General features: G+C 37.2%; 1 protein-coding gene across 11 annotated transcripts in view; it reads left to right on the plus strand.

Annotated features, from left to right (window-relative positions):
* RBMS3 (RNA binding motif single stranded interacting protein 3) overlaps nt 1–12,627 on the plus strand; it is a 1,330,859-nt gene that overhangs the window by 1,171,670 nt on the left and 146,562 nt on the right. For all 11 annotated transcript variants that reach the window (XM_060640721.3, XM_060640722.3, XM_060640720.3 and 8 more), the window contains one exon: nt 4,887–4,993. In XM_060640721.3, the coding sequence (XP_060496704.3) occupies nt 4,887–4,993 (107 nt within the window). The remainder of the gene's footprint in view (nt 1–4,886; nt 4,994–12,627) is intronic.

Consider the following 12,627-nt stretch of genomic DNA (forward strand, 5'->3'; position numbering starts at 1 on the left):
TGGTAAAATTTCTTTCAAGGATCCTTGGGTAAAATTTCTTTATGCCAGTAGGTAGAAGAAATCCTAAGGTTAATCATTCGTTCAGAGCCTTTTCTTTTCCTGCCAATGCTGCCCTGCTAATTCCATAGCTCCCAAGGTTTCACAAAAAAAGATCTTGAAATATGTATGTGCATGTGCATGCATATGTGTGTGTATACATGCCAAAGAGACACATTTTGAGGTGGCAAATTTTTCTTTTTTTAATTTTTAATTTTTTAAAAGTATATTTATTTATTTTGAGAGAGAAAGAAACCATGTGTGGGAGGGGCACAGAGAGAGAGAGAATCCCAAGCAGGCTCTGCACAGTCAGCACAGAACCTGACACGGGGGCTCAAACTCATATACTGTGAGATTATGACCTAAGCCCAAATCAAAAGTCAGATGTTTAACTGACTGAGCCACCTGGCACCCCTGGACAGCAAATTTTTTCTTGCCTACAGTGTGTAACAGCATGGTATTTATCCTAATAGCAAAATACAGATTTGATGGATTTAAACTGTCAATAGATCTCCTGCAAATGAATAACAAAAAAATAGTAAAAACAAACAAACACAAAAAAAACCACAACAGAAAAAGGAACAGGGAGCATTCAGTGTAGGCAATTGCATATAAACACACGTAAGAGAACATGACTTGTATCACGTTAAAGGGATAATGGGAACCAAACTTCGGTGATGACTCAGGAGAGGAACCTGGGCTGTAGTGGCCAGATGATCCAGAGACAAGCTGCAGTCAGCAAGAACCATTTTGGAAATGCAGATCCTCTCAGTGAGCAAATCTTTTCGATGTTCTTGGAGGTCAGTTGCAAGTTCTGTGGCCAAACCACCAAGGAGTTAAAAGTGGGACAGAGCTGGTGAACAATAAGCCTAGTTGATTAAACACTCTACACTCAGACTCTGCCAAGTAACCAGGTTTCATAGCTGATGCATGGACAGTGGCTGATGAAGATGCTAAGCAATAGTGAGAGTTGTAGCGAACGTGGATTTAATAGTCATTTATGTACCATATACTAGTTTAAGCCCTTTTCACACATTAATTTATTTAATCTTCACAGCTGTCTGAGGTAGGGAACATTATTACCCTCAAAGAATTTAAAAAGTGCCTGGTGTCTTATAGCTGGTAAGTCAGGAAGCCAGGAAGCAGACCGCTACCCCTAACACTGAAATGCACGCAAACTAAGTGTTAAAGCAGAAACACGAACGACCTCAAGAGAAGTTGTTATCATATTCTAGACTATTAGAACCAGTATATTATGTACACTAAAAGAATCCATTTTAGGAGAAGATAAAGAGAAACCTGCTTCAGATGGTAGAAAGTATGACTCATGAAAGTTATTATCCCAAGAACCATAAAAGGTAGAATCAACAATTTTTATAGCAGGAAATTTAAGGTATTTCTTACTTGTCTTTTGTGAGAAATCTGTAGTATTGCCAGTGATAAACTCATGTGTCAGCATGACCAGCCATTTGAATGGATGAACATACCTTGAAATTTTAAAATGACAAAAGAAAAAATACCCTATAGTGAGGAATGAATATATATACACATATGCTTTTGGAGTATCACAGGAAATTTTCTTTAGCACAGAATTTTAGGGTCTTTTATTGCATTTAGTCTTTTAGTCCTTCATCTGGAGAAAGAATTAAAATACTTCAATGTGATGGCAGCAACTTTCTGCAGAAGTTTTAGGACTCACCCTTTCCTTTGTGTGATTTTGGTAGCTTCACCGAAGTCACCAATGTTGGAGGCTCCTAAAAGCAGACAGCTGGGAACCACTTGTGCTTGGTGAGGAATGACACTGGTTGCGTTGTGAGCCAGGAGGAGTTACGTATTCTATGCTTCCTCTGTAGGACAAGCAAAACATTTTGTTTTTCATTTCGCCTGGCCAATTGTGACTTTCTGTCTACTTGAGTCATTTTCTTCAATATTGATTAATAGAATTCTGCTGCTAATAAACTAAAGGATTGAGTAAATACTACTGCCACTTAAAGCCAAAGGATTTTCAAATATTTTTTTGTAGATACCCACTCATTTCTTTTTCCATTATTGATTTTGGAGACAGTTGAAAGTCTCGTGAATCCCTTAATTTTTTTTTTTTTCTGCTTCATCCAGATTAGTAAATGCAAGCAACCTAGGTGGAGTAGAAATGGGGAGGAATGGATGTTGGGGAAAATGGTGTCAGTTATCTATTAAGATTATAACATATCAGGGGCGCCTGGGTGGCTCAGTCGGTTGGGCGGCCGACTTCGGCTCAGGTCATGATCTTGCGGTCTGTGAGTTTGAGCCCCGTGTCAGGCTCTGTGCTGACAGCTCAGAGCCTGGAGCCTGTTCCAGATTCTGTGTCTCCCTCTCTCTGACCCTCCCCCGTTCATGCTTTGTCTCTCTCTGTCTCAAAAATAAATAAACGTTAAAAAAAATTAAAAAAAGAAAGATTATAACATATCAATTGCAAAATTTTAGTGACAGGAAACAGTAAAGATTTATTTCGCTTACATATTTGTGGGATGGCCTTACTGACCTCACCTGGGTTTATACATTTTTCTGTGGTCACCTGCATGTTATCTGTGTACGTCTGCTGATTTTAGATGAGTTTACGCACATGTCCGGGTGGTGGTCATTGGATGATCTACTTTGGCTTTGGCTCTGATGGTAGGGATGACTCATCTACAGTCGTACCTCATCCTGCAGCAGACCAGGCTGGGCATATTCACGTAGCTATGCAGAAAAGTAAAAGAAGCAAACCTCAATGCTTAAAAACATTTCAATCCTCTGCTTGTGTCTCATTTGCTAACATTTCATTGTCTAGAGAAATTCACATGGGGTCAGACCAAGAGTCAGACGACTCGATGACACTACATTGTCAAAGGCAAGAATACAAGGAGAGATCAAGAATTAGCATAATGCAGGGGAAGAAAAATAATTTTCCTTCTACTTTTCTAGGTTCTTGACTGGGACCCCCCCCATAATAAAGACATGTTAATATTAACAGGAGAAAAACAAATAGAAGTTTAATAACTTGTATATCTCTTGCATGGAGATATCCAAGAAAACCTTGTAACTCTCTGAAATGGTCCAAGTCACCATCTTAAATATCATCTTTAGCTAAAGACAAAAGATGTTGGGGAAGGGGTAATGAGACCAGTAATGGGAGGTTACCAGAAAAAGCACAGTAAACAAGGGTAAGGTTGTTACATGGATTTAAGTCCTCGCTTCTCCACTGATAAGTTTCTTGAGATCTAGAATACTCTTTTCTTCCAGATACAAAGAGGGAGACACTGTTACAAATGGAGATTTCCCTTATAAATGTAAACATCTCTTAAAAAAGGGTAACTTCTAGTCAGTTTTCAGAGCTTTTCCTCTATCTGCTGTTTCTTAAAAATAATCAGCCTGAGCTAATCCTTATGCCAAAGAGGCATATTTTTTGGACGGTATATTCTGCTCCCCTTCAAACATTAAACAATTACATTTTAGAAGAACACATTTTCCCAGTGGGTTGGAAGAGGAAAGGTCCATTTTAGTTTTCAGATTGTAAACTTACAAATTAGTATATGGTTTATCCAAGCAAATGAAGAAACAACAACAAAAATCCTCCCAGCCATGTTAATGCATTGGCCACGTTTTTTAGGGCAATATGGATTTATTTTATTCATTCAGTTTTAAAAATATTTGTGCTAATAATCAGCAATTTTTCTAGTCAAGTAAGGATGTGGAGAGAACATGAATTCTCAAAGAATAAGTTTCTTCCTGTTGTGTTTTATAAAATTGTCAAATAAGTGTACTTAAGTCACCAAGGATCACCACATTTCCCCCCAGGCCGGGATTCATTTGTTAGGGCCATATCCTTTGTCTAGATTTTATCATGTGGGCTCATTTAATATTTAAGTAATTGTTCTCCCTGAGACACTGACTAGTTTTCACTGGGAAATTGGAGTGAAAGAGGTTCAACGGACAATCAACTTCTAGCCTTTTTGAAATTGCAGGGATTAATGAGAAAAAAACTAATTTGGTTGCAATTAGCAAAATAGCTCCCATTTTAGAAGGAAACTCCTAAGGATCTTTTTCCAAAATAGAATCCTACAGTTTCTACTGTGAAAACATGGCAACTTTGAGGAGAAATATTTATCTTCACACAAATACTGGTTATGAATAAGTTTCTAATGTTAAAAAGCAAAATGAGACAGTGCATTTTAAAGCTCTTATTGGCTTTATTCAAGGATTCGTGGATCAGGCAGCATCCCATCAGGCAGGTAGAAAGGAACTCTGAGGAGCTGTGCAAATTGGAGGCTTCTATAGGCAGAAGGGAGTGTGAACAAAAGTAATGGCAAAAAAAATGGATTGGTTATGGCAAAGTCACTTTTCTACAGAGGATGGCCCGGGTTCTATCAGGTAAATTACCTCAACAGTGCTGATCAGGTGACTCCTGACTGACTGGTTTAAACTTACATTTCTGGGAGAGCCAAAACTTTAATTAAGTTAGGTTTTGGTCTGGTGACATGAAACTTCACATAAGTGACTCCATTTTGGACCCGTTGTCTGGTTTTTAGCATTAACATAACTGGAAGGAGTTGACATTCGCCTCTTTACTTCTAAGGCAAGTTCACTTTCTGCTTCAACTGATTATTTTTTCAACAATATTTTTTGTTTTCTTTTATGGTCTGCCAGTGCTCTTTCGAAGCCCAGTTAGATAGAATAACAGCCAACATAATAGAGACTAAAAGGGGGCCAAATATCTCTCCAGAAGCAAGACAACTTCAAAGATACGCATTACAAAGCACTACTGTGACTCAAATAATCACTTGTTTTTAAGGGGGATTTGCTAATGTAGAATTGGTTTCTTATCTTTCCAGCCCCTAGTGAGCCTTTACTGTGCAAATTCGCTGATGGAGGACAAAAGAAGCGACAGAATCAAAGCAAATACACCCAGAATGGAAGGCCTTGGCCCAGGGAAGGAGAGGTGAGTGAGTACTGACTGACTTTTGCTCAGTAATATAGCCCCATGCTTTCCTCAAAATGGCGGCAAGACAGACATTTGGGGCCCTGATGAAATCAGGTCTCTTAGAAAACCAAATCTCTTCGAAGAGGGCAAATGAGTAGGCCTATATTAATGTGCTCAGGATAAAATTACTTGAGCAGGAATGTAGGAATTCAAAATTGACCTCAGTTCTGTACTACAATAAGTCCTCTGTCTTTCACCAAACCTTAACCTGATACATACTCGCTGAAAGACTTATCCACAAAGAGTTGATCCATAATCATATAGTACCTAAAAAATATTTTCAGTGAAATCAGTAATGAGCGTTGAATGTTTATGTACTTGGAAAAAACTAAAAATTTCGATTTATTTTATTGGGATCTACCATTGCACATATATGTGTTTTATATATTTTTCCATATGCTCATAAATGTGTTGATACGTATTTTACATAAGTATATATCAACATAAGATATGACATTTTCGTTTTTTATATTGAAATAACATTTTAAATTGAAAGAAAAGTTGATATACACAGGGTTTTGTTTTTCACAACAAAAAGAAAGGCATTTAACAGTTAATGATCCACTTACCCTCTTAACACAAAACAGGAGAAAAGCAAGCGTAAGCATCCAGTGACACTTGAGAATGAATTCCTTTTGCTTATTTTTGCTGTAAGAAGACAAGGAAAAGGTATCTGGGCTTCTAAGAAGTGTTTTATTCTCTGTGAAAAAGGAATGGAGTTTTTTGAATGACTTGAATAAATGCTATTTTGTACCAAGGCCATACTTTCAACAGAAGAGCTTTATTTTGTATTTCTATTCAAAGCACCCACTTCCTCTATTTCTCATTTAGGATCCATCCCACTTGATGCAGCATTTTACACTTTCAGTACTGGGACTGAAGGAAAAGAGAGTGGGGTTTTCCTCAGCAAAACGTTTAGCCATTTTTTTTTTTTTACTAAGACTGTGGTGTGTTTTGAGTTTTTCCACACAGGTCTCAAAACCCCTCTTAAAGTATAAATTGTGTTCAAGTATTGTATAATCTATAACTCTTTATTTTAAGACATGAAAAAGAGAATCATCATCAAACACCTGAAACTAATGAAAAAGGAAAGAGTTTCAATATCCCAACTTTAGAAAGGCAGTCTGTGTTATGTTCAAAAAAGGAAGAGGAAAGGGAATGACCCTTGTGTTTTCAGGGTTGGGTTAGTGATCAGCAGTTAGCTCCATCGTCCCCAGAAGACAGCTGATTTCTGATAGTATTCATTATGACATCCATCCCATACCAAACATCTGTAGTCTACAACGACTCATTTGATCTTTTAAATTTTTATTGAATCTAACGCCCACTGATGAGAGAGATTTCAGGATCGCAGACCATAACCAAGAAGCCTCGACGGTCAGTCAGATAAGCTGGGATGACCGAAAGCTCAGTTCCTGTCTCCGTAAGGTCCTGTCTTATCGCATCCACAAAATAGATGCCAGTTGCATGCAGCAAGACACCCCCCTCTTACACATTTCTCAAGATCAAGCCAGTCAACATAAAAGAAATGTAGACTGCGAGCTGCCACTTTGCTACTGTAGACGAATCTAGAGCTTTGGGTTTAGATCTTGGTAAAGACCAAGTGTGCTATTGCCACAGAAGCGTTGTGGTGTCAACGTTAGCAACCAGAGCATCTTATAATTTACTTGTAGGTTTTAAACATATATCCCTAATCTCTGTTGTCAAAAGCTGCTTTTTAAGAGTTATACCTTTTGATGTTGAACTGTGAAAATCAAAGGAGCTTAATTAAATTTACCTGTGACCAATAAAAATGTATTCCAAGTATGTAGATACATTCAGAAGAAAGAACTTAGGAAAAGAAAGGGCATGCACTAAAAATATGCTTATCTCATATTTTGGTTTTGAGATAAGCATATTAATGTTTACACCTCGATTGTGGTTTTAGGTGTAGATACTCTAAGGATGTTGGATAACTTTGTGTCCCTATCATTTTATATACATATAGATGATATAGATACAGATATGGATATAGATGTATATAGATATATTTGCTTCTATTTCTGCTTGCATTATACTTGCTAAATTGTATTAGCATGGTTGGTAAAGTTTGACGTAATGTAGTTCATTCCTATGTAAGCAATATTCAGTGAACTTTTATATACCAGGAAATTTTAATTACCGTATTTCATTGTTTCCAAGACCCATGTTTTTGTTGTTGTTTTTCCACATTTTAACACTTCTGAAATTGGTTCTCCTCTTATAATCAATGGCATTATGAGAAGACAAGTTGCATTTGCTCTCGTTAGTCATCTGGGAGCACTATCTACATTCTCTGCTGGTCTTTGACCCCTCTGACTTCACGAATTGAAACTCTAACCCAAGCAAGGACTCTGGGTCAGATTCTTAGGAGAGATTTTCTCTGGGCCCTTCCTTCATCCAGTATTAAGGTTGAGACATAATCTTTCCTTGAAGTCCATTCTTTTTTTTTTTTTTTTTTTTTAATAGCCCCTTGGCATACCAATTTGATGAGGAGATCATTTGGGGTGTTTGTTTTTGCTTGTTTTTTGTTGCAGTTATTGTTGTTTTTAGATGAGATGATGGTAAACCTTTCATTGTTGCCCTAGATAAAATGAAAGATGATAATTTCAATTCCAGTGCTTCAGCATTTGGGATAGTAGCACAGATTGAGGCTCATGTTTTCTCTGCCTCTCTTGAAAGTCAGGTAAAAAAACGATAGTGTGAAAAGGATTTCTCCTAAAATGTTTAAGCATCTTACAAGTACCTAAAGCATGACAACTGATAAGCTAATTAAAATTTTAATGTCTTGTGTAAAGCTGTTTTCTTCTGAGTGGCATTTTCATAACAGTTCTCTTAGCATGGTGAAATGCACTTCTTTATCAAAAAAATTCTAGTAATGAAAACTTTACACACATAAATTAGTGTAAATTAGCAAGGTTTTGAAATACAAATATATGCTGCTGGACATGTTTTTGCATAAGTGGAATACACAGGGATATTTTAAAGTTCTTAATTAATCTCTCAAGTGACAAGCAAAACTCTGAGCAGAATGATCAGGGATTGGGGCTATTAGGCCTCTCTTAGTGCTCTACAAATCTTATCATTTTATTTCTTCATATAGCTATTTACAAACTCTTTGGTCTTAGTATCCCTTCATACTCTTAAAAATGATTGTTTATTAGTTCATTAAAAAAGAATAAACCATCCCTTGTTAACAAAAATATTATATCTTTCAAAGTCAGTTTTTTTGAGAATAATGGCACTCTTTTACCTTTTTGCAAATCACTTTACTGTCTAGGTTGCTAAAAGATGACCAGATTTGCATATCTACATCAGCATCCAACCTGTTGCCATAGTTTGTTTGATTTAATCATATGAAAAAAAATCCAGCTTCATACAGAATGTCATTGAAAAAGGGAGAACCTGTGGATCTCCTAAAAATATCTCACCAAACCCTCAAGTGTCCTTAGGCCACACTTTGAGAACCACCGTCCCAGAGAACCTTGAGCCAGGGACAGGGCTCATATTCAACTTCCATATACCAGAAGGGCCATGCTGCTTGTTAAAATAGTAAAACATATTTGTTTCATTTGGTAAATAACCACCGGCACTAGTCCATCAGTACAGCCCCTCCACCCCTTCCACTTTGGTGGCTCCTCAGGACGTCTTACCATCTCACAAGAATGGGGTGCTACCTGGCACTGCAGGAGTTCCCCAGGATCCTACCCCAGCATTTATGTTCTGATTGGCCGGTGCTTACAACATAATGGTGGCGAAATGTTTTTAATGTCACCCCTAGCTCAGAAATGGTCTCACTGTATCATCAGTATGACTTTCATGACATTCATAAGCTAGATAGCCCATTACATCTGAAGGCATATTCTTTACTTCAGGCAAAATGTTTCCCAAAATTGATCGTGTTAGTGTTCTCCCAAATGATTGGACTGGAATCAGGAATGCTGCATATCAGTCCAAAAATACATCAGGAGTCATTGGAATAAAAGACATAGCATAAAGAATACAGTCACTTGTTTTGTAATAGGGTTGTATGGTGACAGATGGGAACTGTATGTGTGGTGAGCACAGCATAATGTATAGACTTGTCAAATCACTACTTTGTACACCTGAAACTGATACAACAGTGTGTGTCCACTCTAGACAAATAAAAAAATTAAAAAACAAACAAATGAACAAACAACAACAACAAATACACATATCAGGAACATGAAGAAGAATTCCTGTTGCTTCTTCCTATGTTTCCAAAGAATGCTTTTCCAATGATTACCAAAAAGCCCCCAGGTTTGTTTTGAATCTATGCCCAAATAATAAGTACAACTGATCAGAAACATTCAGCTATGTGGTAAAGATGACTGGCTGAAATCAAAGATGATGGATGCTTCTACAACAATGATGAGAGTCATTCAAACCTTGAAATTACTTTATGTTGACATTTGTTGTGACTAGCCTCTGGGTCTCCTTCAGAATTTTCAAATGCAAGTGAACATTAATTGTCAGATCATGGAAGACGGTGCTGTTTCACCAAATTGTCATGTTGGGACATTATCCTTAAGTATGCAAATACCATAAACAAACTATTTCTCACTGGCTTTGAAGCTCTAATCTAGCTTTCGTAAGATCTTCACAAGTCCTATAGTAATTGAGTCACTAAACGCCATCGATAACAATTGCTTCAGGAATTGCACTTCAAAGAAACAATATTTTGGCTATGGACCCAAAGAAGAGACCCAGCAATTGAACAAAGAAGTGACCCCACAAGGTATTCAAAAGTCCAGTGGAAAAACGCCAAGATTTTTATTATGAAAACTAAAACAAATAAAATGGTGTTTCTTGCTTTTATCTGATCTACAGTTCTCTGCTAGAGTCAATTTCAAAGCAATGAGCAGTAACAAATAATCTCTCTCTATGTGATCCTCTGAAGATATTTTTCCTTACTGGGGAAACATTTTAGGAGATTGTCTTCACGGTCTAGATATGGAGATGAACTAACGGAGCTAATATAGTATTGTTAACAATCAGCACCCAGGTTCCCAGGAATAGTTGGCAGGTTATGTTGAAGAGAAAATCAAGTAAGCTTTTGGGGGATGCATTCTCGGAATACTAAGGTTTGGAAATTCTTACCTATTCCCAAGGAAAGAAACAAATTTTAGATAAGGCATGATGATGTATTATATCTCGAAGACGTTTTATTTGAGGGCATTTTTAATTGCCCAAGACACAAGCCTCTGGGTATATGAATACAGTACATGCACTTCATAATACCAAGGGGATGGGTGCCATTCACACAAACCAAATGTAAATTGCGCTCCTTATTGTAGTGCAATGCTACTGGCTCTGCCTGGACGTGTTCATTTCAAAGCCTTTAAGAGATGGAATAAACTGACAGAGTATGCTTTAGTTAGATCTCATTAAGGCACTTACAAAATCCACTATGAGTGAGCTGAAAGCTCAAGTTACCAGTTTTACCACAGCCAACAGTAAGCCAAGTGATTTGTTACGACCTATAACCCAGATAATAGGTTGTCTATTTTCAGACCTGAAATCAACTTGTTTTCAGTGATGGATGAAAACTTCTCCTGTGCTGTAAAGTTTTATAGCTCTTGTCCATTTAGAACTACTATTAATAAAAATTCTCTTCAGTGCCAGTAAGTGAATGAAAGCCTGCAAAGGTCATGTGGGAGAAATGGGGTTTCTCGTGCTGTTATGAAGTCCATAGCCAAGTACAGGCATAGTTGATGAACCTGATTCCAAACGTCCGGCCTCCTCCTCATTGTGCCACAAGGCATGAGGAGTAATTATTCATTCCGACTAAATCCATTTATGACTGACACAAAGATGTCTTTTTAGATTTCTGAGTAGACAGATACCCGTAATCAATAACAAAATAGTTCCATCCTAGATTCTCATTCAGATAAACATTTTCCTTGAGGGTATGTCCTGATTCTTATGTTTGCTTTTGTTTTTATTTTTCTGAGAGAAAGTTAATACATGCAGAGTTGGCGTCATAATTCTGGATTTCCACTGTGTCTCCATCACCATAATCATCAGTACTCTTGTTGTCAAAAAGCATTTGTTCCTTCCATGACTGATACTTTGTGCTGTGTCCCAAGGACATAATGAAGTGTAGGGAGTGACCCTTGCCCTGGATGTATATTAGAAATATACATACACCGTGAGAACCCTTCTGTCTCCTCGTGTTTCCTATTTCCTTTCTTACTTTCTCAATATAGGACTACCTCTTGCAGAAATGTTCTTTTTAAGAGAATTCTGTTTGAAATACATTTTTTAAAGTAATATTGGAGAAGAAACAGCTTAAACAAAAAGCATTCAGTCCGTAAACAAGCACTTACTGAGCATCCCCTATGTGGGAGGCACAAGACAGGAGATAATGGACATGACATAAACATACAGACAGATTCTCCACCCCCTGGGAACCTAAAACAGCAAAGATCTTCTCTGTAGAGTAGGCAGTTAAAGGTTGGATAGAATATAACTTATATCGTGGAACTAAAATCACTGATGATAACTGGCTATTAACCTACGCAACAGTGAAAGAAAACCAAAGCCAAAATAAAAATAATAAAACTGACAAATGCAGCAAACACAAGAACTACAGCTCAGACTTGTCCTGTTACCAACCATTAACCGATTGATTGCTTGTTTGTTTTTCAGGGTAGGTAATGGAGAAACTGATTTATATGCATTGGCAAGCCAGAAAATCATCCCAGAGTTGAAAATTTCACCTTGTTACTTGTCCAGTAGAGTCCCCTATGCCCTTGGGTACTGAGTTGGCACAGAGAGAATAATATTTAGAGGAGCAACTTGAGCTTGGGTGGGATAGGATACATCTTGAATCCTTCTCTAGTACTCTACTATTGACAATCATAGTTCCTTCTGAAATTTAAGGAAGCACATGTGTCAGCATCTGTGATGTGCACAATACTGTTGGCTTTTCTTCACATTTTATCAGACACTCCAGTAGTTAGGGAGGAAACTCTAGCATTTCCATCACAGATCCAGAGCTTTTAAGCTGAGGGACAAACTTGGGAAAGTTTTTTCGTTTTTCTGCTTCAGTCTCCTCATCAGTAGAATGAGAATGGTTAAAAGTGTATATTTAGTGATTGGAAGGATTAAATGAGGTGCCGAGGATAAAGCACTGATCACAGTTCCTGGAAAACTATAATCACTCTAGTATTAGCTATTATAACTATCATAATATCATCAACACAAGTCAGGGCGTTTTAACCTGAAAGCCAGCTTTGCTATGTGTTTCTTATGACTCAAATGCTTAATTCCTTGGTGTCCAATTTTATGTCATGTCTCTTTTATTTTCCAAGTGGGAATTCTTTTTAATGATACAACATTTATTTGAAAAGACATCTGCTACCAATATCATTTTTCCAGCTGAATTTTTCACTTATTTAATAAAGTATATTATAAAGCAAGTAGAAATTAATTTATTTTTACTTTGACCCAGATTTTATTAAGGTTTTTATAAGATCACATTCCAAATCATCATCTGCATTCCAAGCATTATTTAGCACTGAGGCATTAGATGGTTTTCAAATTTGTAG

The sequence above is a fragment of the Panthera onca genome, chromosome C2 (assembly GCF_046562875.1).
Source record: "Panthera onca isolate mPanOnc1 chromosome C2, mPanOnc1 haplotype 2, whole genome shotgun sequence".
Taxonomy (NCBI): domain Eukaryota; kingdom Metazoa; phylum Chordata; class Mammalia; order Carnivora; family Felidae; genus Panthera; species Panthera onca.